This window comes from Balaenoptera borealis (assembly GCF_965194805.1).
Source record: "Balaenoptera borealis genome assembly, chromosome: 19".
Lineage (NCBI taxonomy): Eukaryota > Metazoa > Chordata > Mammalia > Artiodactyla > Balaenopteridae > Balaenoptera > Balaenoptera borealis.
Window position 1 is genome coordinate 27382658 of NC_138878.1, and position 27690 is coordinate 27410347.

General features: G+C 40.2%; 1 protein-coding gene across 3 annotated transcripts in view; it reads right to left on the reverse strand.

Moving 5' to 3' along the window:
• NUP93 (nucleoporin 93) overlaps positions 1-27690 on the reverse strand; it is a 104463-nt gene that overhangs the window by 62060 nt on the left and 14713 nt on the right. For all 3 annotated transcript variants that reach the window (XR_014237464.1, XM_082366960.1, XM_082366959.1), the window contains exons 2-3: positions 26171-26363; positions 14258-14375 (exon numbers count right to left, since the gene is read on the reverse strand). Coding sequence is in view for 2 of the 3 variants with exons in the window: in XM_082366960.1 (XP_082223086.1) it covers positions 14258-14375; positions 26171-26349 (297 nt within the window). In the remaining variant the exon portion in view is untranslated. The remainder of the gene's footprint in view (positions 1-14257; positions 14376-26170; positions 26364-27690) is intronic.

Genomic DNA, 27690 nt, shown 5'->3' on the forward strand with positions numbered 1-27690 from the left:
ATTAACATTTGCAGAAGCAATAGCACATCCGCTCACAGTGATCAGAGAGGAAAGTGATGATTAACTAAGATGGGATTATTAATCCCTCCACTTCCCTTTCCTCCATCCCCCTCTCTTCTTCATTCCCCACTGGGCTCTGACTGCTTTTTAGGCAGTGCATTTTAAGCTACAGCCTCGGTATCAGAGTCAATACCTCCATGGTAAAAAAATAATCAATGACCAATTATAAGTCATAGGTTTTTAATATATATAAGTTTTTAACATATTTTATTGACCACTGTGTCCTTCATGAGTGGTTACAAATTCTTTATGGACTCAAACACTTAGAAGATAAATATACTGCTTTGCAGGCTGAAAGTTCAGGGTTAGTCCACAGGTGGACTAAGTATAAAAGTTGGCAGAGATGGCTAGAAAAGAAGGGTTTACTTATACTAACTGGACTTCTGTAATAACTTAACCCAGTGGACCTCATGCTGGAGGGCTTGTTCAAACGAACATTCTGGGCCCCACCTCCAGAGATTTGGATTCTGTAGCTTTGAGGTGGGGCCTGAGAATTTGCATTTCTAACAAGCTCCCAGGTGATACTGATGCTGCTGATCTGTGCACCACACTTTAGAATCACTGATAAAGAGCTTCTTTCCTGTTGTCAAATGCATTCATGAGAGGAATGGAGAAGGAAATTAAAACCAACCTGAAGTAGAAAGTTAATACAAAGACAAAGGTGAGATTTGCAGCTCCTTTCCCCTCTTAATCCCCAAAGAAAAACCTGGAGGCCTGAAGGGCTCTGCAATGTTTGCTGCTCCAAAACAAACCCTATTCCATAACACTCCCCCTTTCCCCAAAATATGAGCTAGTAGGATGAATAGTTAACAAACGGTGAAGAACATAGATGAAGTTGAGAGCTAGATTAATTTATAACTTCATTCCTAAAACATAAAAAACAAAATCAAATGTGCCCTTTTCCTTGGTCATTTTCTTCCCCATCATCTTCTCTACTTAGGATCTGGCTTTAATGTATGATCAATCCTCAAAAAACAAATAAGTTGAAACAGCCTCACCCAAAACAGCTATGTACTATAACAGAAAAGTCTTATACACCCTCAATATCAAGCTGAGTCAGGCACCAAAAAAGTAGAATATTAGCAGAGGCTTTAGGCAAGGGCCAAAAATAAGGAAATGCACTTCAGGGTACCCATTAAAAGAGCAAAGCATGAGCAGGTTAGCCAGATGAATAAACTAAATTCCACCTCTTTGGGGTTTGCAAAAGCAGAAAACACAAGTAACAAGAGCATGTGAGGAAGAGGCCCACCTCTGGCAGCCAACAAGGCCAGGCTCCTGTAGATCCAGCCTCTCCACCAGGCCCAGCCCAACCCCACACCTAGACTCACTCTACAGAGCAAGACAGCGCTGGTGGCTGCACGCTGCCTGGCTGCAGAAGCCATTCTAACAGCCATGATTTCACAGCTGCCACTTGATTGCAAAAAAGGAGGTGCACTCCCATTAGCAATGGCTGCTCCAGATGCCAGCCAGTCTAAAAGGCTAGGGGGGACCAGCGGGGGGGAAAGAAAGAGGGATGCAAAAGACAGAAGGAAAGCAAGAATGAATGGAAAAAAGGAGAAAAGACAAAAAGAACAGACGAAAAAAATGAAAGAAGGGAGGATAGTCCAAAGGAAGGAAGAATCAGGGAGGGTGAAACAGAAAGCAAAAAACTGGCAAAAACAAAAACAAAAAATCTCCCTCCTAACCTGCTCTGAACCCTGACAGTCTAGTCCACCTAAAGTTTCAAATATGGTATTTGTTCTAGTTTGCCACTTTGCATTTGGTTGGCACCAGTGACCTACTCAGCACAAACAAGGCTGATAGGCTCTAGTGTGACAAATCTCAAGAAACCCTGGGCCCCTTCACATAAAGTACATCTGTAAAATATATCAGCAGCAGCAACACTTTTGTTCAGTATCACTTTTTGTTCCAAAGTATATCTCAGATGGAAAAAGTGAGGTTTGTCCCCACTCAGTCTGTAGTATTACCCTTCTAAGTAGCATTTTCATACCTATGACTGATTTAGTTAACCAGCAAATCTTTCACATGGAAAGGAATAAATGGAAATGTCACTTCAAAGAAAACAAGTAAGAAAAGGTCTAAGGGGAAAGAACCAAAACATCAAGAAATTTGACCAGTGGCAAAAGAACTAGCTTAGCATCTTTGTGGTGGTGGTGACAATGGTGATGGTGATGATGATGATGATGAGGAGGAGGAGGAGGAGGAGGAGGAGGAGGAGGAGGAGGAATTTATCCAACCAGTCCACCCCTTGATGCCTTCCTCAGCAAAGCATGATAATAAGGATACAGGGCAAGGTATTAAGAAGCATCTGGGTTCAAGTTCCACCTTTGATAATAACTAATCTATCTTGATCTCGGTTTCTTCTGCTTCTAAATAAAGATAAAGATGATGCTAACACCCATTCACCTCACCTCGAACACTGCAGTAAGGAACAAGACGGTGATGGACAAAGCCCACTGCAAAGTATTATACGAATGGAAAGATTATTATGGTGTGTCCCTCAAAGTTCACATAAAATTACTAACCTGTTACTTCCCCCCTAAAACTTCTAAATTAGGGCAAAGTCATAGAACTTCTCAATAACTATTTTTCCCAACAGGTTTTTTTTTTAATAATTTTTTAAAATTTTATTTATTTAATTTATTTTTTTTTTGACTGCATTGGGTCTTTGTTGCTGCGCGCATGCTTTCTCCAGTTGTGGTGAGCAGGGACTACTTTTCATTGCGGTGCGAGGGCTTCTCATTGCGGTGGCTTTTCTTGTTGCACAGCACGGGCTCTAGGCGCGTCGGCTTCAGTAGCTGAGGTGCGCGGGCTCAGCAGTTGTGGCTCATGGGCTCTAGAGCACAGACTCAGTAGTTGTGGCACACGGGCTTAGTTGCTCTGTGGCATGTGGCATCTTCCCGGACCAGGGATCAAACCGGTGTTCCCTGCATTGGCAGGCGAATTCTTAACCACTGCGCCACCATGGAAGTCCTTTCCCAACGGTTTGAGGGGGAGAGTGAAATGACATAATGGTTGCTCATGAAATCTGCACATCTCAGATCCCTTTTCACACATTAGGAAGTTTTTTCCATTACAGAATAAAGGAAAAGACTGTATATTACTTCATAGGAATTGACCAATTCTGAACTATGAGGGCCATTCTTATAGTCTATCTCTAACACATGCTTCATGGACTAATTCCTCACTCCCCTGTTAAAATAAATCCATTTTCCTTGTCATTTCAAAGATGTTCTACAGCTTCAAGTACCTGGTCCAAACAATTCAACACTCCCAAAATGGTGGCAGTCAAGAAAGTACACTATGGAGCCATTTTCCAAGTTCTGTGAACTAAGGACATCTTGTTTTTGTAATTAGAGGGAAAAGTGAATTTTCCCTTCTAACGCCATTCAGTTCTCATTCACACCCTTAAAATCCCAAATTTAATGTTTTCTTGTCATCTAACTCCCTCAGCCTTCACTCACCCTCAATTCCAGTCAAGAGGTGTCCAGGTTGTGAAAAGGAGGGTAAAAGTTTTTCATAGGCAATGACTGCTTCTCTTCCAATCACTCTGAGCCCAGCTCCCTCCATAAGCAGGACACTGTACCTGCCCCTCAGCTAGATTCTAATTTCACACTGTGAGAGTGGCACCAGGCACACGCTGAGGACCACTTACATGGGAGTGCTTGCTTAGCTGGGACCTACTCTTTGCACACCACCACCCCTGCCCAGTTAGTTCCCTGCTGGTCTTCTCTTCAAGATTCTGTTATGTTAGTTTGCATTTATTTCTAAGAGCCAGTTAGTCCAAAGAGTAACAATTTGCATGACTTCAGGTATTAATGTTCTGCTGAATGTCAACTCCTCACTTTTGTGCTGTCTCCTAGAAGTGAGTAATTTTGCTGTGCAGAAATTCTTTCCTGTATTCTGGAGCACACACCAAGTTGAGGGCTTTGCCTGTGTCTTTAAAAGCCAAACACACATAATACCCATAGGCAGCCAAATCATATTATAAGATTCAAGATTTCAACATTCCGGCATACTGCCAGAGCTTAATGGCCAGTCAGACGCTAAGTAAGGAAATGGGTCTGCATTAAACCTACAAATAAGTCAACAATCAATAGTTCAGGATTACAGTAAAAATTTGATGTGCCCTTTAAATTGCTTCTAGCATCATCCTTCTAACTCCAGCTCAGCTTCAGAAGCAAAACAAAACAAAGATGATCAAGCAAGAAGCTGAACCCAACCTATTTTTACAAGCACAAAGCCTTGGCATTTCAAAACTAAAAGCTGCTCCAGGATTTCACAGAAATCCTTTACAGTGTACCTGTAGGGCAGCAAAACTGAGAAATAATAGGCTGGGCTTTAGACAGTAAATTAAACTGACAGCTCAGCAAGCAGAAAACTATGGCAAAAAAACCAGCACCTGGAGATAAACGGAGGAAGCAGGTTTGGCCTTCCTGCAAAACTCATCTTCCCCCCAAACCAGCAGTGTTTGTATTAAGGTTTAGAAAGCACATTCCAGCTTCTCCCTCAATCAACATTATTTTACTACTAAGCTTATATAAATAAGAGCGATGCCCACCACATCCATTCTCTGTGGGCTTTATACTCTTTATTTTGCTCTAAATGAGTGATCAACTATACTTCTATTTCCTATTTCTACCATCTTTCTCCTTCAAATATAACCTGAAAATTAGTCTACAATTAAATTTAAAACCTAGGGGAATAAGGGCACAGTACTGAACTCAAACCCACAGAAGGGACTTCAAGTCTGGCATAATAGCCTTTTAGGCCTTAGGCTCCTCCTTGGTGAAATGGAGTTAACAATAGTAACTGCCTCAGAGGGTTACTGGAAGGACTGAATGAGGAAACCCAGAAAGTGCTCAGTACAGTGTCTGGACACAATAAATGTTCAGTAAGCCTTAGCTTTGCCTTCCCTATTTTAGCTGGGGTAAAACAGAAAACCGGAATTCAAAATTGTCTTTGGTGCCATGTTTCACTGTACCAACAAGTAAACTAAACAAAAGAAAGGAAGGGAGACAGGAAAGGAAGGGGAGAGAGATGAGGAGGGAAAGTGGCGGGGAGGAGGGGAGGGAGGAAGTGGGGGGGAAAGGAGAAAGGAAGAAAACACAGCTACTGAAACTAGTACTACCCAAAGTACAGCTGAAGAAGCACCCGTCCACAAGTAGTTTGTTCCCAGTCTGCAGCAGGTAAGTACAAAATCTGAGAATCAGCATTTAGAAACTTTTATAGCAATCTGACAGAGTAATTTTACGTCCACTGAATTTAATTTAAAAAACTAAGGCTTACAGGAATTCCCTGGCCCTGGCAGTCGTTAGGATCCATGCTTTCACCGCTGGGGCCCAGGATCAATCCCTGGTTGGTGAACTAAGATCCCACAAGCCTCATGGCATGGCCAAAAACAAACAAACAAAAAACAAACAAAACCTAAGGCTTATATTTTGCATGTCTTTTATTTCATTTTTCCTAGTAATTCATTTTTGCTGTATTTTATAAAAGTATCTCTCAGTCTGAGATAAATTGGGAAAAAAGAAACTTGAGAAGCACGGATTATGTAAGCACCTTCTGAATACAACACCCATCACCATATTCCTTCAACATGAAGACATGTGGGGCAGTGTGGGGCCTCATCACAGAGCCAAGTGCTACTGTGAATGCCTTAAACCTTCAAGGATTCACCAGGCCCTGCTCATTTAGAGACTGCTTCTGCTGAGACAGACTCATATGCACTGTGGATAACAGAGAACCGAGTAAGAAATGAGAAAGCACTCCCAGATAATATCATACAAGTATATTTTGGTACCTTGAGCAAATCAAGCATATTATAACCTTCCATGGCTGTGTCTACCTGTCCCTAAGATAGTAACAGCTTTTTTTAATTAGACAATTTTTTTTAAATAGATAAAGGAGGAATGGAGAAAACTCTGCCCCATATCCTTGTGCTCGTGTCATTCAAAGAAATAAATCAAATCAGGTAGTAATAAAAATCAGCCAGTGAATCCACACTCCCACTTACGTTCTGCTGACCTAATCCTCCCGTTTGTGTTATGAACTAAACGAATAGCCTGGCTCTAGTTGTAAATGTGTTTTATAAGACAAAGGTTCTTTTTGTACAGTTTCTTGGAAGCTGTGTCACGCCCAGCCCTGCTCAGCAGATTCTGCTGCAGTGCTTCAAGTGCTGTGGTTTACTAAAAAGCACAGGCGGGATTCTGCTGATGGCATCTCGGCCTCACAGCCACTCCATGGTGAGAAGTGGGGACTAGCCCTTCCGCCCTCCAGGATAACTGAAGCAGCGCGTGCACCGCTGCTCATTGTTAGTGTTGCAGACCAGGAGCTGCCTTCACTCTGAGCGTGGGACTCACTCAACCTCTCCATATCTGAAGTGCAAGATGGAAGCCAACCATTTGCGAGACAGGAAAATGCTCAAAAAGGAAACAATACACACTGGTTCTGGGAGCTCTGCAGCAAAAGAAATTATAGTACTGGTCTTGTCAGTAGAGAATGTTGCCCATCCTACCTCCCAGCTTCTTTTCCTGGTCCCTGCCAAACAACAAACAGAAAAAAGCAAAACCAAGAGTCTCTCCTGTCTGAGCCCCTCTCTCAGTTCCTTCACAGAATGTGGATTTTTAATGGAGACAAGGAGAACCTGGGCCCCAAAGTTTTATAACTAGGGAGCCACACTTTGTAACCACCACCAATGGAAGGAGCCGCATCAGGCTGCTGGCCCGGAAAGCCTTGGACTGAACACTCCGAAACAGAAATAAGAGATCACAGGGCGCTGTGGCAAGGAGATCAAAGTGGCGCACAGGGTCAAGGGCTGCCATCTGAGAATGACAGACTGGTCTACAGTAGTGCATTCAATATTTGACAAGGTTTTAACCCCCATTTAAATCAAACAGTTTAGCCCATTTCTGATTCCTGAAACCAAGCAATTTAAAGATACCAGACTGAAGATAACAACATACGTTCCGCATCTCCGGAGTACCGAGGCATCAATAGATATCGGCAGGTTAAGAGAAGCTGGTAAAGAGGGAGGGGATGACTCAACTCCAGTTCAAAGGCACCAGGGCCTGGCCAATACTTGAAGTGCTCTATTAAATTGTTAGATAAATATTTTAGCCGTGGGCTTCTTCCAAAATACTCTTACAGAACCATTCCAACTTCTTTCTTAAGTTGGTAATTGATATTCCCCTGCTCACTACAGGATATAAGAAACCTCTGAGAAGACAAAAAAGCCTGTCATTTCCTGCCTGCACAGAATGCATTCAGCATCCATTTACTTGCTTGTTCTGAAAGCCCTGCATTCAGGAGTAAGTGTGAATGGTTAAGTAAAAAAGCTGAAATCTTATATACTTGGCTCACATAAAAGCAGTTTTTCACATTTTCCACAGACGATGCCTTTAACCACCATTTTTATTCCAAAGTTACCATTTTTAATTCCATTCAGAGGACACTTTAATACAACTGCGTACTTTGCCACCAGACCGTAATGTCTACCTTTCCCCTTATCACAAACAGGCCGAAAAATTAAATCATTTCAGTACTTACCACAGCAATCAGCATTAGACTACCTAATTATAAACACAAAATAGGATGGCACATTAACCTGCCTCTGTGAAGACACTATTTTTTCCTTTTTACATGTTTACTGGTTTTTACCAGCTCAGATTTACTCTGGGTCAGGGTTTAATGACAAGGAACAGCAAATGTACTCATTAAGTGGGGGTGATGTGGGCACCGCAGTGTTTACACAAGAGACGAAGCCTAGCACAGCTACTGCCCTGAACAAGAACACAGGACACAGTGTGATGTGTGTCTTTTCCACACGCACCTCAGCCACTACAACTGAATTCTGGCCTAAAACGTACCTGGTATTTGTTCTAGGAAAGGGTTCCTCTCTAACTAACGGGCTTTGGATCCAGTGGGAACCGGATTCATTTGCTAATGAACCCAAGAGCATTACCTATAGGTTGTTTCAAGTCTAGGATAGGCAGCTGTTATAAGCTGGGAAAGGGCAAGATTCAAATATCCATTAAAGTCCTCTAAAAATTCATAAGAAAGGTTACCATGAACTTCCCACTGACTCTCTTAGGAGCAAGAGGAATATAACAAAGGAGGTCAATAAATCAAATGCTTAACTAAAAATCTTCATACTGTTAGATTCCATGCAACAGTCTCTTACATTTTCATACTATGTGAAAACATTTGAAGAGCAAAGTTTTTTTCCTTCAGAGTCCATCAATTCAAAATTTCTAATCATCCAATTTGGGCTAGATCACTATTATTTGCAAAAAAGACTGCTCAAGCATATTAAGAGCAGAAACAATAAGGAAGATAAGTATGTTTTGCCTACTTAAACCATTTCTCAGAATTGCTATACAAATTATCAGTATGCAAATAGATGCAACTCTTATGAATGAACCTCATCTCTTCCTTAATTTACTAAAGCAGCTTTGGTAAGACCTCTCCTTGGTACACACACTTAGCAGTTTCAGTTTCTAGGAATAGATGAAAATGACAACTACATTTCTTTAAAAATAATTCCAGAATTAAGATATTGTTCACCCATTCAGAATGCACCTTCCCTCAACTAATTTGAGCTAGGGAAAGCTTGGTGCACCTTTCCCTCAATATTAATACTTTGCTAGTACTAATCCTGAAGAACTGCTATTAGCATACTAATCATTCTAAGAAAGTCTGAACTTTTCAACAAACTGCCACAGGATTTCTGGAACCAATTCCTTACCAACAACTTGCCAGTACTACAAACACACAATTAGCACTCAAGACAACTACTTTTTCCTCTTAGCTGTAATACACAGCTGCATTTAATCAGCAGTACCTTAATTCTGAAGGTATAAAATTAAAAGATAAACCATGAAAATAACAATTTAGGTGATATGGGATTATACCACCAGTGATTCATTTTTATGCTTACCAAAGCCATTTAGCTTCTTCTGATTATTTAAAAGATAAGCTAAGAGTGGTTTGAGTATACTCTACATTTCCAAGGACAGAAAAAGGAAGGAAATAATGAATATTTTATTATAGATATAGTGTGGTAAGTAGAACGAGTTTTTAACAAGTCAATTATTATTGCACCATTTTCTTATAGTTATTTTATCCTCTTTTTAAGACTTCTTTTTCTCTTTATTCATACAGGACAGATTTCCATCTGGAAATTTAGCATATTATGAAGACGTTTAGTTCCATATAGGGTTTTTTTGTGTGTAGAAGGGGCTACATTTTCATTTATCAAGATTTAAATTGGTTGCTAAGTCAATTCCAACAACATAATCTAAAGTTGCTTACTTTGTGCGGGAACATTCAGAAAGTTTTGTTTTTTCCTAAGCAGTAAAGCCGACATGCTATATTTGGAGGCCATGAGAAGAGAGATCTGAGACTATGAAAGAGGTGGCATCTAGGAAAGCCTTAAGAGGGTCAGACTGACATTATGGCTCAGACATTTTCAGAGGCGCTACTCCACGCTAAAGGAAGGGGGTGAGCAAAGGCCTAAAGTATAAAAGGAAAATGAAAGAGTTTGGTAACCTGGTTAGCTGAAGTAGAAATCTCTTTCTCACACGCCCCCCCGCCCCAATTTAATCCTACCTATACTTACCCTGTAAACTAGAGTACTAAAAACTACTTTAAAAAAAAATCAGACTGTTTCTAGTTGGAAAATGTCTCTTGAGAAATCTCTTAAACACATTCTAGAACATTAACCTGTTTGGAGAGAATGACTATGACTAAACTCTGGAATCAGACAAAGGTTGTCAGCCTCACTTTCCAAAGGCCTGAAAGAGAGTGCTGAGGATGAGATCAGATACTTGGTTGAGGTTTGCAGTCCCTGGAACTAGAAATAGATGTCTTATCCTGAAACTCCTCCATGAAACAGAGTTAGATTTGAAGATGTTTCATTTATTACAGTTAATTTACAGTTTTAAATGTTCTGGCACTGTAAGTATAGTGGGTTGAAGTGGGTACTGCCAAAAAGATATGTCTAAGTCCTAACTCCTGGTACCAGTGAATGTGATCTTATTTGGAAATGGGGTCTCTGCAAATGTAATTAAGGTAAGCATCTCAAGATGAGACCACCTTGGAGTTAGGGTGGGCCCTAAATTCAATGGCTGGTGTCCTTATAAGAGAAGGGAGAAGTGGATTTGACACACCTGACAAAAAACCTATGAAGATGGAGGCAAACTGGACTTATGCTGCCACAGATCAAGGAATGTCAGGAGCCACCAGAAGCTAAAAGAGGACGGAGTCTCCTCTCGTGCCTTCGGAGGGCGCTGCCAACACCGATTTCAAAGTTCTGAGCTCCAGACTGTGAGAGAATGCATTTCTAATGTTTTAGGCCACTAAGTTTGTGGTAATTTGCTGTGGCAGCCATAGGAATCTAATACAGTTAGTTCAGCAATAATATTATTATATTTTGGTTTAATGCCATTTGGAAATATTACAGCCTAACGCCGAGAAACTGCAGCTCCCATTTTTTTCGGCCAACCCAGGCTATTTCTGCAGAGCCCTTTTGAAAAATACATGTAATCTAGTGAAAAAGCCCAGAATATAACTGAACTGTGTAACTGTGCACTTTATTACTATATAATACACATCATCCATGGTACATTAGGTCTGTTCAGACCACAGTAAAAATGTGTAGTCTGCCCTCTATATTTTTTTCCAAAGACGGAAGTGAGCAAGTGGATCTCTGTGAGAGGAACCATACTTACAAGCGCCACAAAGTCACTCAGAATAGAGCAGTACAGTTGTTTTAGTACCATGTCCTCTTAACAGTTATGGCTCTTCAGCTCTATTACAAAAATGTGTAGGCCTTCTTTATGATCATTTCCAAAAATTAAATCAATAAACATTAAAAAAAAATTCCACTAGCATCAGCCATACATATATTTAAGTGGGTTTATTTAAATATGTTACCTTTGCTGGCCAAAGCAGTCTTTTAAAAATGCATTATCAATGCATGCCAACATCACTGTTTATGACAAACAACAAAAAACCTGTATTAATTTCAAGCTCCATTAGAAAAAGAAGGAAATACAATCAATGTTTACCAAAGAGAAAAGGATAACCTATTCATGGGAAAATGCCTTTCCAAGCTTATAAGTAATGCAAACAATGGATGGTACAAAGTCTTGGACAGCACCTGTCAAAGGATCCTTCAGCATTTCCTTTTATGAATTTATAAGCTGACATAATAAATTCACTCTGACTGATACTCAGTACGTGGGATTAGGGTGCGTTCTCATCTCAAAAACTGCACTGGTTGGAAAACAAAAGCTCATACACAAAAATCGATCAGATTTATGGTATGTGAATTATATTTCAGTAAAGCTGGTAAAAATAAATGAGAAAAAAATGTCCATCAAAAAGTATATCTGGCCTTTTTAAAAACAAAAAATTGAAAATGTCCAAATTAACTCTTCTTGGACAAACAACACATTAAGAGAAGAATTAAAAGGAGGACCACTCCATGCTAAGGGTGAAAGCTGGCTTGGCTCCTATATTTGACTACTACGCAGGAAGTCAGGGAAGGACATGATACTACTATGTGTACAGGAAGTTTAGGCATAGATCAGCTGAGCCACACAATACAACTTAAAACTCCAATCTCTATCAATCACTAGAGCTATCTCAGATTAGGCCAAAGACTCAGCCCTTTAGAAGTTAAATTTTCTCCTTTAAGCCTTTGCTGGCAAGAAGATGAAGTCAATAGAGGATTTTATTTTGAAACTAGTTAGTCTTAAATCTTTACTTCAGGTCTAGATTATCAATTCCCAATTAATCAAAACTTACCTTGGAGTGACCATTTCACTATTTCACTATGAATAAGCTATTCCAGAAAAGCTCAACTGAGAGGTAAAATTTTGAAATGGAGGCATCCTTCCTCTCAAAGTTCAAAGACTTCCCAGTGGTGCAGGACCAAAACTCTTAGCCGTGCTCATTCCAAATTACGAAACTCTCTTTGATGTGACCAAGCATGCATTGCTAGGAAGCCACCTAATGGGGCTATTGAAGGACAGTGTTCATGCATAAAGTAGAAGGTTAGAATAAATGATCATTATGACTCAATACATTTATAAACCTGTCATTAATATCTCAAAGCAAAAAATGCTGTACCACATCAGTTGGAATTCATGAAGTGCATTGCTAAATGTTGCTGGGTATTCCAAATATGTATTACAAATATGCCAAAGAAAATCTAAAAAGCAGTTTTTAAAATAAACAACTTATTTGGCATTTTAAACATTAAAAACAACTCAAACAAACAAACAAATAACCTTTCAGCAAGTGCCATTTCTTTCCACACTATTAGGAATACTTCCCCAAATATATGGTGATTATTCAAATTATTTGAGCTATATCTCATTCACTCACCTGTTATGGGAGTAAGTATTTGTTTCTAGGGCATCAAGCAGTTGAAATAGAAGGTGGGGAGAGCAACAGCTAAAACTTAAAAAAAAAAAAAAAAAAGAGGCAAGTATACATGCCATTTTTTTTTTTTTTTTTCATGCCATTTTAAGATTACACGGAAAGGGCTTCCCTGGTGGCACAGTGGTTAAAAATCATCCGCTTGCCAATGCAGGGGACACGGGTTCGAGCCCTGGTCTGGGAAGATCCCACGTGCTGCGGAGCAACTAAGCCCATGCACCACAACTACTGAGCCTGCGCTCCAGAGCCCGTGAACCACAACTACTGAGCCTGTGTGCTGCAACTACTGAAGCCAGCGTGCCTAGATTCCGTGCTCCGCAACAAGAGAACCCACCACAGTGAGAAGCCCGCGCACCACAACGACAAGTAGCTCCCGCTCGCAGCAACTAGAGAAAGCCCACGCACAGAAATGAAGACCCAATGCAGCTAAAAATAAATATATTAATTAAAAAAAAAAAGATTACACGGAAATAAGAAGGCATCTATAAGGTGATAGGCAAATATAATTTAGTATATAAAACTGGAAAAAAACTGGATTTTCATACTCTGGGAACATATCAATAACAGGGAAAATAATGAATATCTATAGTTACTGAACTCTCAACTCAAAGTTGAGGGTTTTAGGTTTCTCAAGTGGAATAAATGCAGTAGAATTATGGCCATTACTTTAGATGGATTAAAACAGTTCTCGGAAGGGTAGTGGGGTAAAGAGTATTAATTCAAATAGAGCCCAAATAATAAATAACAGATCCATTTGTACTAGGATTTGCCTTTGTAGGACCTGCATCCTTTCATCTCAAAGGTAAATCAATGATAAAAATGGTATCCCACTATCCCTTCACTCTAACACAAGTCAGTGTTCCAATTCCTCAAAACTAAATGGATCACGGGACTTCCCTGGTGGTCCAGCGGGTAAGACTCTGTGCTCCCAATGCAGGGGGACTGGGTTCAATCCCTGGTTGGGGAACTAGATCCCACATGCATGCCGCAACTAAGAGTCCGTGTGCCACAACTAAAGAATCCGCATGCCATAACTAAGACCTGGCGCAGCCTGAAGGAATGAATGAATGAATAAATGAATAAACAAATATAAAAAAAAAACCAAACAACTAAATGGATCACAAGATTTTTCCTTAACAATTTTGAACACACACACACACACACACATACCAAAAAAAAACAGTTTCTGACTAGATTAAAATAGCAATCAATTGTGCCAGTGGCATGCTAGGTTAAATGAGACAGGAGTGCTCTATTAGACCATTTCCTGGTGCCACTAATGGAGCCAAATACTTCCTAGAAATCGATGAGTAGGTTTCAGTAAATAGTACTCTGTTTTCCCCAGCTCTTTGCCAAGCCACACAAGCAAGATGTAGAAAAGAAATGTGGAAGACGAATAGTAAAATTATTTGAGATCTAGCAAAGAAAGCAAGAGAAACTTACAACTAATGTCTCCGTGCCTTTGATTAAGCCCAAAGAAGGAAGAGAAATCTGTGCTCATAATTATAATAATTTAAAAAGTGCAGGTCGGAAATGCTTTCCTAAATTCAGTCTTACAGAGCACTCTGAAAATAATCCAATGTTCCTCTAAAGCTGAGCCTCCCATTTTCTTAATATCTGAGGAAGAAGAGAATTAACAAAGAAATGTGGTATTCCTAAACCAGCTGGTGAACAAAAGGCCAGGGCCTTCAGCCTGGGTTGCATGCTCAGGGTTGCACCTGCACCAGTCCTGGTACCTGGCAGCTCTTACCTGAATGTCTGTGTCCTTCACAGGCTCAAGAGGCTCAAAGGTGGTGGCTGCACTCAGACTCTCCAATCGCTGGGAGATGTGGGATATGTCAAGTCCCCGAGACCCGAGGAGAACTGACCTATATGTGGATATAGGGCAGGGAGAAAAAAGTAGAATTAGAACATCTAATATGCTTCCTAAAATACTAGAGAATATTTTTAGTATGAAACTAAAACTTCTTATATACTGCCCGAACACTTTTGTATGGTTGTTTTATACCTTTCCAAAAACATCTACCACCTGGGATAACAGACACAACGTTGCATTTGGTAGTAAGAGAGAGTTCTGATCACGCCTAAATTAGAGTGAGGGACCTGTCTAGGATAAATTGCTAGCATATCAATAAAATTATAGGCTAGACTGCTCCAAACATTTTATAGTAAAGAAAATCGTGAGGTACATATTATTCTCAATCCCCGTTTTACAGATGGGGGAAACAATGTGCAAAGAGGTTAACCAACTTATCAAAAGTCACAGAGCCAGGAAACAGCAGAGCCAGGTCACCAAGCTCCACAGCACAAACTCTTAACCACCATCCTATATTTACAGCCTCTATAAAGATAGATGTAGTAAACCACAAAATTTTAGAAGCTTCAGGAGAACCTAGTCTAAACTTCATTCATTCATTAAGGAAACTGAAAGTCCAGGGCAATCAATAACTTGCAAAGGGCAGGGAAACCAGAATCCAAGGCCAGTTCTCCAAAGCTTCTCTTCAAAAGCCAAACACCATGTGCAGTACATCTTCAAATTCCCTCTCTGCTGCCCAGTCCAACAGTAGAGGAAGCTGTCACCTGACTAATAAATGCTTTTGAAGAGAGATGGGAACACTACAGCTGGCTTTATGTCTACTCATCTGGAGCAATGTAACAATGGGAGAGCAAAAAAAAAATTATAGATTCTCACTAATATCTAGAACACTGTCTGGAAGAAAGAAACTCAGGGAAATTAATTGTTTAGACTGTTGCTTTTGGTTTATGATTTAGTACCCCCAAATCCCATCGACAAAGTCTGTGCTCATTCTGAGTAACTTAGAAGAAGCTAGACCACCTGGCGGCACAAATAACCCTAACACCTATGGGTGTTACACTGAAGATGACCAATTCTGAACTAACAGACTTATTGGAAAAAAGAAAAGACTTCTCATACTTATTTCCATTCTACTTAGTACCACAGGAATAGATAATGTGCACCCAGAGGGCTCCGCACTGTAGATTTTTGCCTCTTCCGTGCAGACTGGTCAGCTATGATGCCATCCCTGAGGCTTCCCCTCAAGGCTATCATTTCAAATAGATAATCTTGCCCCTCTCTTCTAACAATCCTTGATGGCTAACTTTCTAATACAGTGGTTCCCAGTCCTGGTTGCACATTAGAATCATCTAGACAACTTTCCTCCCAGTGATTCTGATTAGTGTTGGGTGAAGCCTGGAGCACGGGTATCAGTATTAGGCTCTCCTTCCCTTTTTTATAACAGCTTTACTGAGATATTATTCACATATCATACAATTCACCCATTTAAAGTGTAGAATTCCATGGGTTTTAGTATATTCACAGAGTTGTACAACCATCGCCACAATCTATTTTAGAACATTTTCATCACCCCTCCCTGCCAAAATTTCCCCCACTCCATCAGCAGTCATGGGAATGTATCAATAAAATGCTCATATCTCCACAAATCTCCCCCTAACCACTAATTTATTTTCTGTCTCTATAAATTTGCCTATTCTGGACATTTTCTATAAATGGAATCATAACAATATGTAGTCTTTCATGACTGGTTTCTTTCACTGAGCATAATGTTTTCAAGGTTCATCCATGTTGTAGCATGTATCAGTACTTCATTTCTTCTTCTGAGTGAATAGTACTCCATCATATGGATATGCTATATTTTATATTAATGAACATATCATCATTTGAAGGACATTTGGGTTGTTTCCACTTTTTGGTTATTATAAAAAATGCTGCCATGAACATTCATGTGCAAGTTTTTGTGTGAACGTATGTTTTCATTTCTCTTGGGTGTATACCTAGGAGTGGAACTGCTAGGTTATATATTGACTCCCTGTTTAACCTTCTGAAGAACTGCCAGACTATTTTCCAAAGCAGCTACACTATTTTACATTCCCATGAGCAATGTACAAGGGTTCTAATTTCTTCCACACTCTTGACAATACCTGTTACTACCTTTTTGATTACAGCCATTTTAGCCAACTCCTTTTTAAACTATTATAGAAAAAATCTTAATATGAAATTAAAATAATAAACCCTGTACCTATCACCCAGCTTCAAAATCTAGCATGTTGTAGCAAACTCTATTTTCATCTACATCCCTACCTACTTTCCTCTCTCTACCACCCAGATTATTTCGAAGTAAATCCAAAATATTCTCTTAATTATTTCATAACTTTAAAATGTGTTTGTTTGAATGGAATACAAGTAGGTTCTCTACCTGCAAATAATTGATATGCCTCCAAATGTCTTTTAATCTTTGAGTTGCCCCTCCATCTCATTTTTTTTTTCTTACAATTTCTTTGTTGGAGACTCTAGATTATTTGTTCCATAGAACAGTGCTACTCCAACTTGAAATGTGCATGTGAATCACCTGGGAAGCTTGTTAATATGCATATTCTGTTTCAGTAGGTCTGGGATAGGGCCTGAGGGTCTCCATTTCTAAAAAGCTCACAGCTGATGCTTACACTGTTGATCTATGGACCAGACTCAAAGTAGCAAGGATGCAGTTTCCCACATAACAGGTTTTACTGATTGCATCCCCACGATGTAATTTAACATGTTCCTCCCACCTCTCCTATCCAATTTCCTGTACATTGAAAGTAAGTGCTAATGGTTTGATCAGATTCAGGTGGCATTATTATTTTTTTTTTTGGTTCAATTACTTCAGACTTTTATCAAGAGGTATGTAATGTCTGATTACCTCTTTTTGGAATGTTACCAGACACTGATGATCATTGCTTAGATGCATTAATTCCTTAGAGGTTGCAAAATGGTGGTATTCTGTCTCTATTAGCTGGCATATTTCCCCTCAGAGCCACTCTTCATCAACTATGTGGTTACTCTGAATAATGAGTTGATTCTCTAGCATTCTCCAAAGGTGACTGATGAGTTTTGCTTTAGTATCATTATGAACTCATGAATTTAAACATATTTGATGTATTTCAATCCACTGCAGTTATTATCCTTATCATGCTCAAAATCATCTCATCTTTGGCCAGTAGAAGCCTTTTCAAGTTGGTTTCTGAGTTCTTTCGACATGACTCAAGTTGACCTACATAACTTCCTTGCCATCTGGTATGACAAGACAAGTTCATCTTACACTGACTTGCTCCAGACCTGGAATCGGTCAACTCTCCAAAGAGCCCCAGTTACTTTTTATTAAGAAATGGATTTTTAGAGACCACTATCTGGGCACTAGGATTGCTCATTGCTACACTGTTTCTAAGCCTTTCAGTAGGCAGAGCTAGAAATAGAGTTTTTACTTTTGTTTCAGTTTCCTTAAGATAAATTACATCAGGAGTTCATACTGACACTTCCAATTCAAAATTAAAAACATCAAGTTTGGGGTTAACCTCATAGATTTTCTATCTGTATCTCCTTTCTCTCATACCCAAAGTCCTAGTTCTCAGCATCACCACCTTAACTACTTATTTGCTTTATCCTACACTATACACACAATAGTCTCAAAACAGCAGTATCAATCCCTCTACCAACAATATCATTATTGAAGACCGATTAAGATATTACTTGGAAATGTTCCTCTCTGAATGATTATGTCACCAACTGAATGAGCATTTATTTTCCTTCTTTAGGAATTCCCTTCTTGAAATTTAATTTTGTTTTATAATTACGCAAAATATTTATACAATTCCAAAGTCAAATCTATAAAAAAGTCTGTCTTCACCTTATTTTTTCCCTTTTTCTATAGGTAACCCTTTGTTTGTTTACACCATTTATATTAATCACACCTTTTTATTTCCTGTATTTGTTGCTTTGACATCTGGGGCCTTGCGGGCACTAGAGCGATTGCCTCTCCCAGAGTTAGCTAATTCCTAGAGGCCTGTAAGTGCATATAATAACATATGCACACTAATCAATCCAGAGCCCATACCTCAACCACCTCCTTCATGGGTTCACTATCCCCTGCCCTAATCATCTCAGGGTGAGGTACCAGACAACTAGAGACAGCGCCTTTACCCTAGAGACCACTGAGGCTATTCAAACTAGCCAATCCTAAGCCTGCTCACCCTGCCTTCCCAGAGAAACCACAGTAAAGGCTCTTGCCCACGTTTTCCCCTTGCTTCCTCCGCCCCCTGACTGACCTCAGTGCTCCCTCAGTGGCCCTGCATGGCATGCCCTGCCTCCTGTTTCCAGAGAAATGTGAGCAGAGGGGCTTCCCTGGTGGCGCAGTGGTTGAGAATCCGCCTGCCAATGCAGGGGACGCGGGTTCGAGCCCTGGTCTGGGAAGATCCCACATGCCGCGGAGCAACTAGGCCCGTGAGCCACAACTACTGAGCCTGCGCTCTAGAGCCAGCATGCCTAGAGCCCGAGCTCCGCAACAAGAGTAGCCACCGCAATGAGAAGCATGTGCACCACGACGAAGAGTAGCCCCCGCTTGCATCAGCTAGAGGAAGCCCGCACACAGCCATGAAGACCCAACGCAGCCAAAAAAAAAAAAAAAAAAAAAAAAGAAATGTGAGTAGAAACTTCTTCCTTCATGACAGTCATGTCATATCCATGTTTGCATGTCTTACCATACCTGATTACAGTAAATCTCAGGTACTTTTAAACACCTTCCTTCTTTTTTTATTAGCAGTTAGGCTTATAAGTTTGTTACCTACTTTTTAAAAACAGCTTTATTGAGCTATAATTCACATACTATACAATCACCCATTTAAAACGTATAATTCATAGATACATGTATAAATGAATCACTTTGTTGTACACCTGAAACTAACACAACATTGTTAATCAACTATACTCCAATATAAAATAAAAATTAAAAAGAATTTTAAAAAATGGCAGAATGTTGATATGATAGGTGATGGGTACCTGGGAGTTTATTATACTGTTTTCTCTACTACTGTGCATGTTTTAATATTTCCATAATAAAAGTGTTAAAAATAAGTGTAATAAGAGGGGAAAAAAAGAATCTCAAAAAAAAAAAAGCATAATTCAGTGGGTTTTAGTATATTCACAGATTTGTGCAAGCACCACTACAATCGATTTTAGAATATTTTCATCACCCAGAAAAGAAATCCCCCTACCCACCAGCAGTCATTCCCTATGTCCCCTAATCTACCAACTCCCTTGGCAACCTCTAATCTACTTTCTGTTTCTACAGATTTGCCTATTCTGGACATTTTCTATAAATGGAACTATACAATATGTAGTCTTTTGTGACTGGCTTCTTTCACTTAGCATAATGTTGTCAAGGTTCATCCATGTTGGAGCATGTATTAGTAGTTCATTCTTTTTTATTGCCAAATAGTATTCCATTATATGGATATGCCACTTTTATTTATCAATTCATCAGCTGTTAGACATTTCGATTGTTTCTACTTTTTGGCAATTATGAGTAATGCTGCTATGAACGCTCATGTACAGGTTTTTGTGTGGACAACCGTTGTCATTCCTCCTGGGTATAAACCTGGGAGTGGAACTGCTCAGTCATATGGTAACACTATATTTAACCTTTTGAGAAACTGGTGGACGGTTTTCCTAAGTGGCTGCACCACTTTACATTCCTACCGACAGTTTACGAGGGTTTCAATATTTTCCACATTCTCACCAACATTTGTTATTATCCGTCTTTTTGATTACAGCCATCCTAGTGGGGGTGAAGTGGTATCTTACTGTGGTTTTGATTTGCATTTCCCTGATGGTTAGTGATGTTGAGCATCTTTTCATTTGCTTATTGGACATTAATATATCTCCTTTGGAGAAATGCCTATTCAGATCTTTTGCTCATTTTAAAATTGGGTTGTCTTTTGGTCCAGCCACTAAGTAAAACAATATGGAGGTTTCTCAAAAAACTAAAAATAGAACTATCGAATGATCCAGCAATTCCACTCCGGGGTATGTATTTGGCAAAAATGAAAACACTAATCCAAAAAGATACATGCATCCAATGTTCACAGCAGCACTATTTACAATAGCCAAGATATGAAAACAACCCAAGTGCCCATCCATAGATGATAAAGAAGATGTGATACACACATACAGTGGACTATTACTCAGCCATAAAAAAGAATGAGGGACTTCCCTGGTGGTACAGTGGTTAAGAATCCACCTGCCAATGCAGGGGACACAGGTTTGATCCCTGGTCCAGGAAGATCCCACATGCCACGGAGCAACTAAGCCCATGCGCCGCAACTACTGAGCCTGCGCTCTAGAGCCCGTGAGCCACAACTACTGAGCCCACACGCCACAACTACTGAAGTCCGCATTCCCTAGAGCCCGCACGCCACAACTACTGAAGCCCGTGTGCCTAGAGCCCGTGCTCAGCAATAAGGGAAGCCACCGAAATTAGAAGCCCATGCACCACAACGAAGAGTAGCCCCCACTCACAACAGGTAGAGAAAGCCCGTGCAGCAACGAAGACCCAATGCAGCCAAAAACAAAAAACAAACAAAAAAGAATGAAAATCTGCCATTTGCAGCAACGTGGATGGGCTGAGAGAACATTACGCTTAATGAAATAAGTCAGACAGAGAAAAACAAATACTGTATGATATCACTTACATGTGGAATCTAAAAAATAATGCAAACCAACATATACGCAAAACAGAAACAGACTCACAGATATAGAAAACAAACTAATGGTTACCAAAGGGGAGAGGGAAAGGGGGAGGGGCAAATTAGGGGTATGTGATTAAGAGATACAAACTACTATATATAAAATAGATAAGCAACAAGGATATATTGTATAGCACAGGGAATTATTATAGCCATTATCTTGTGACAACTTTTAACGGACTATAATCTGTAAAAATACTGAATCACAATGCTGTACACCTGAAACTAATATAATATTGCAAATCAACTATACTTCAAAATAAATTGGGTTGTCTTTTTATTATTGAGTTGTAAGAGTTTTTAATATGTTCTGGATATAAGCCTCTTATTCGACATACATTGTAATATGCAAATATTTTCTCCCCATTCTGTGGGTTGTTTTCTCTCCTGATAGTGTCCTTTAAAGCACAAAAGTTTTTTAATTTTCATGAAGTTCAGTTTATCTATTTTTGAATCTGTCACTTATGCTTTTGGTTTCACATCCAAGAAGGTCAGGAAGATTTAAACCTATAGTTTCTTTTAAGAGTTTTAAAGTTTTAAAGCTTTAAAGACAAATACCATATGATTTCACTTATATGTAGAATCTAAAAACCAAATCAAATGAACAAACATAACAAAACAGACTCATAGATTCAAAGAACAAACAGGTGGTTGCCAGAGGGGAGGGAGGTGGGGGGAATGAGTGAAATAGGTGAGGGAGGTTAAGAGGTACAAACTTCTAACTACGAAATAAATGCGCCACTGGAATGAAGTGCACAGCATGGGGAATACAGTCAATAATATTGTAATAACTTTGTACGGTGACAGATGGTAACTAGACTTATTGTGGTGATCATTTTGTAATGTACAGAAATATCGAATCACTATGCTGTACACCTGGAACTAACATAGTGTTGAAGGTCAATTATACTCAATTAAAAAAAAAAAAAAAGAATTGTTTCGGTCATTCTAGGTTCCTTGAATTTCCATATGAATTTTAGGATCAATTTACAAATTGCTGCAAAAAAGCCAGCTGGGATTTTGATACGAATTGCATGTAATCTATAGATCAATTTGGGGAGTGTTACCATCTTAATAATATAAAGTCTTCCAATCCATGAATATGGACTTTCTTTCACCTGCTTTCTTAAATAAATGATAAAGTACTATACCCTTTCCTCCACCTTGCATGTTTATTTTACTTAACGATATGGCCTGGAGTCGCTCCATCCACAGCAGTGTATATTCTCATTCCTTTGTGCTACTGAAAAGCTATGCTCATGTACCAATATTCAACCAGTCCCATATTGATGGATGTCAGAGTTGTTTCCAACTTTTGCTATTACAAATAATGCTGCAAAGAATAACCTTGTGCACACATCTTTTCGTACTTTTGCCAGTGTATCTTTGGGAGAGATTCCCTGGAAGTGGGATTGCTGGGTCAAGAGTAAACGCACTAGCTATTGCCAAATTCTGTGCCTCAGGCACTCTATCTCCACCAGAGATACATGAGAACGTATCCAGTGCCCAGTGATTTTAAGGCATACCAGGGCTGGGAACCTTGGCATTTAAAAATTAGCTATTAGAATTATGAGAAGAGAAAGGTCATCCAAGTGGCTGGTGCCTGGAGGAACTGTGCAGTATGTGGGCCTGTGCAGCGCATATGCAGAAGTCCTGATGGGGGAGGTGGAAGGAGGAATGATGAAGGAGGCAGGGAATCTAGGGTAGGGATGGTTTTACAAATAAAGGCTGTACCAGAAACTTTCAGCTTCTAAGGGTGGAAAAATCCAAAGGTTCCCTGCCCCCAACCTGCCCCAATTTTTGTAAGCCAGGCAGCTTCTCTTGAGCACAGAGCCAGAGAGGCTGGAGTCAAACAGTCCAGTCCCAGGAGAACAGGAGGACAAAAGCTGTTCTCAGTCAGTACACATGGGGAGCAGAAAAAAAGTCAAGAGGTTTGAGTTAGTCCCACCAGTCACTTACTGACTGAAAATCCTGGGTGCATCACTTTTCCAAGCTTCCTTTTTCTCCTGCTAACATATGAAGGAAAACCCTGCCTCTCTCACCTCTCAGGCTTGTGAAGACCAGTCAAGACAGCACCTATGATAAGCCTATGGGAACTGAAAGTGCCTTACAAACGTGAGGGATTCTCACTGCCCAAGCTGGATTTGAGTTCTGGTGTGACCACCTGCTATCTGACTCTCCTCAATTATAAAACAGAGACAGTAACACTTATTTCACAGGGTTATTTTAAGAGGAAAGTATATAATGCATGTAAAGTACTTGGCACAATGTCTGACAAACAGTAAGTGCTTTAAAAGGTAGGTTAGTACAAGCATAGTAAAGTTATAATCTGCTGTTTAACTTTGGGCAAATAAATGTTTATACATGCTTTGCTTGAACATGAAGAAAAGTGTGAAAAAATAAGCAAATTAATAACACTGATTACCTTGGAGGATAAAGTTAGGGAGAGAGAATGATTGCTGCCTTTTTCTTTGTACACCTCTAGGTTGTTTGGCTTCTGAGCTGAATGGAAAAATCCAATGAGGCATCTCCAATGAGAAAAAGGGGGGATGCAACTGACGATGTGTACCCAGGGAGGGCTTCACAGCTAGTGATAATATTCCATGTCTTAACTGTGCCATGTGCACAGGAGTATTCATTCATTTTCCTATTATTTACACCAGGAGTCAGCAAACTTATTCTGTAAAAGGCAGACAGTAAGTGCTTCAGGCTTTGCCGGCCATACAGTCTCTGTCATCACTACTCAACTCTGCTACTGTAGCACAAAAGCAGCATAGACAATACATAAACAAGTAAGTGTGCCTGTGTTCCAATAAAACTTTAACAGGCAGCAAGTTGGATTTGGCTCCTGGGTCTTAGTCAGCCAACCCCTGATTTATACCTTTATATATGTTATGCATATTCTTCTTTATGTGTGAAGATATTTTACAATTTAAAAATATCACACACATGCAAAAAAGCCAGCAAATCTGTTCCCTAAAATGAAAAATCCAACAAAGTCTATTTAAACAAATGAATTCAACACAGAACAATTCACTCTTAGGTCTACAAGCTAATCTTAACTAAAATCTTGAAGACAGAAATTTTTTTCAAAATTTATTTCGTGTAAGAAAATTTTCTCTATTCACTTCTCTCCTCTGCCCTCATCCTGTACTGAAATATTCACATCACACTTTATGTCTCTGCCTATCAAGGAGATGGAAAAATACAGTCATCAGCCCTTTGGTTTCTTTTTGAGCACCTGCCCCACCCTATACCCATTCTTTCAATGTTCCAACTTCCTCCTCCCTAAAATGATGAATTTAAGGTAGAAAGAGATGAGGAAGAATGGAAATTTACAAGAAAGAGAGCATGACTGATCATTGTTCCCAAGAAAACATTTTCCCTTTTTGCTCTTAATAGGCTGTAAAGCTAATGCAATTAAATTATAACTATAGCAACTCAGCTGGCATCACAGTCCTTTCGCTCCAGCAGCATCCTTTCCACACAAGCAAAAGCCTGCACGCTAAAGACCCGGGGTAACTGCAGGCAACCAGCAGCAGCAGCAGTAGGAGCCTGCAGGGAGGGCAAGTTAGCAGAAATGTCTAAAGGCTGGATGGGGTGCTGGGGAAAAGTGTAGTGGAGCAGTTGGCTGCATTTAGCTACAAGGCTGGATAGTGAAAAATCCCTGCCAGGGTTCCCCTGATTTGCCTTTACCAATACCAACAGAACAAAAACTAACTAGTATTTTAATAAATAAAATTCTGGGGAGGCCTACATAAGAATTTCTACAACATCCTTACTGACTCAGCAGAGCAGCCAAAACATTCAGCTTTCAAGATTAGTTGGAAAAAAAAAAATGTAGCCCTTATACTCAACCCCTGTGACATTTACTATGTATCCAAAACAATGTCCCCACCTTAACACCAGCACTTACGGCTTATCAAGTTTAAGGAATGAAGACTGAGCAGATGACTGACGATTTCCCATACAGTATTTCCCACAGAGAATCTCAGCCACTTTCCAGACCCAGAAAGGTCACCAGTAACATCACCTCTGCATCCTCCCATGACCCTTCCATCAGGGCTAAAGGAGCATACACTCTGGAGTAAACCTCACTGGGTTTGAATCCTGACTCACTACTCACCAGCTGTGTGATCTGAGAGAGTTACTTGCCCTTTCTGAGCCTTAGCTGCTCATCTGTAATACAGGGACCACAGTCCTACCATTTGTTGTGAGGATTAAGCAAAATCTTACTGATGCATAGTAAGTAATCAGTAAATCACATTTCTTATGGAAAGAGGCGAGATTTTTTCCTGCCTCACCAAATAATAAGCTTCTTGAGGGCAAGGACCATGTCTAATTCATGGTTGTAGTCCCAGAGACAGCCCAGGCCTGGCACAGTGGGGATCCCAAACACATGTCTGTGGAATCAACAACCCAAAGCGTGTTGTGTGGCAGCAGCAGCCACTGGCCAGACAGTCAACCTGCACTCTTCTCCCGCTGCACTCTCTTGGGGCTCACCCACTTTCCTCTTCTACAATCAACTGGCAGGCACTGCATTTCCAAGGCCTTTTAGAAGCAGCCTCTGGGGTCGCTGACAGTAAGCAGACAGGATCACTCCTCACTTGGATGGCTTCTCATCACTAACTGCTCATCAGTTTCTTCCAAGTACTCTTAAAAACTCTGCTCATCACTGGGCCCTCTCTGGCTTGGAGGGTAACACTTATCTGTGTGACCCACATTTACCAATATACTACGTGAGCCATTTATGACCAACAGTCAGTGAACCCAAGCAGGAATGACTGGGACGGTTTCTGTATGACAAAGCTCTTCGCCCTTTCTCACCCTGATCATCTCTGCCTGTGATAGGGGCTCGCAGCTTGGTCAGGCAGACAGGCTGGAAAACCCAGGAAGCAGGGAGACAAAGCAAGGCTGCTGACCTGTTTATAAAACCTCTCTTGAATCCCTGAGACTCTGGCTTGTCTCTGTCTTTTACAGACTACATCCAAATTCAAGGCAGGAAAGAAGAAGCAGATCCTGCCCCCGAGCCACCCAGCACCAGTGCTGCCTCCCCACCAGTACTCACGCCTTGACATCTGCTGTCTCCTGGGATGTGCGTGTGAGGGTACGGGAACGCAGGCGCTCGCCTGCCTGCTGGATCTCCTGTAGGTTCCGTTCCACATGGGGAAGCTCTGAGATGCCCTCGGTCTCAGCGGCAAGCTGTTCAGCTTGCTGAAGTAGCTCACCAAACCCCTCAGTATCCATTGGAGATGCAGATCCTAGGTGGGGGAGAAAAAGGAAGAGATCCAAATCAAGAGGAAAGATAGGCTTCAAACACTGCCTGAACCTGTCATAAGCTTAACGAAACACTAGGACTTTTTGTAAACAGACAAGGAGAGAGCTCATCAACAAGCAGGATTTGTTCCTGAACATAGCCCAAGAACAACAGGCCTGACAGAGAAAATGAGTCAGACTGGGAAGAAATAGATCATTTCTGTCCATACTGACAGCCCCAAGATTGATTTCTGCCACCAGAACAAATGCAAAGATATTAAGGCACAGATCAGAATTCCTGCCTCACTTCAGACTCAAAGCCGACAAGGCAACAGAACCCATGATGGCAACCTCTGGGAGGCGTAAAGAACCCTCACTCAAACTTCCTCTCCCTCCACCTGTCTTAGACAGAAAAACACCTCCACCCCCAGACGGCTGGCAATTTATAAGGCCATCTCATCTCATATGATTCCCAAACAACTCCATGAGGATCCTGAAAAGACAGAGAAGCAACTCCAGTCCACAGAGCTCAGTTCTGTGCCTAGAATACTCTCTGCTGCAATGAGGCTGAACTGAAACCAGAAGAACACAGGTCTTCTGACTAATCCCGTTAGTCTCCTTCGCTAACACAAAAGACAGTCTTTTTAAATTCATGTCCAAGTCTCCATTCACTCATTCTTCAGCTTTATCTCTGAGAGCAGAGATCCATGTCTGCTTGTTATATATGACATTCAGAATATGACTTGTTAATATACCTACTACTTTTAGAGATACTGTTGCAACTAATAATTATACTAATTTAAGTAGCAGCTGGCTTCTAGACCATGAATATTATTAGCAAGATCACCTGTTTCTCCAACAACTGAGAAAAGTTCTGTGAACAATGTTGATATTTAATGCATATTACACATTTATGAATCTTCTATATACTGTACCATCCTTGTGTAAGGTTCATAACTAAGAGGAGTTTTTACCTCCTACCACTATTTAAATCAACAGAAGATAAATAGCATCAACATCATTTAAAAAAATTACATTGCTAAAAGGTTAACAAAATTATTATTTATTAAAAAAAGAACAATATTCTTTAAATAGTAGCTCTTGTTGATTATATATTTCCTCTTTGTTTTAAACCCATGGCTTCTATTGTACTTTAGAAATCCCTGTGGTCTAGAATTGTAGTTACAATGTTAATGTAATATATAATTATATCTCAGCTATGAAGCTCAGGTTAATGTTAAAAGGGCATGGTTTCCACCATAAATCCACAGCAGCAGAATAAGGACTTTTAAAAATGAACATTAAAGGACATTAACTTTAAAGGCAAGGGCA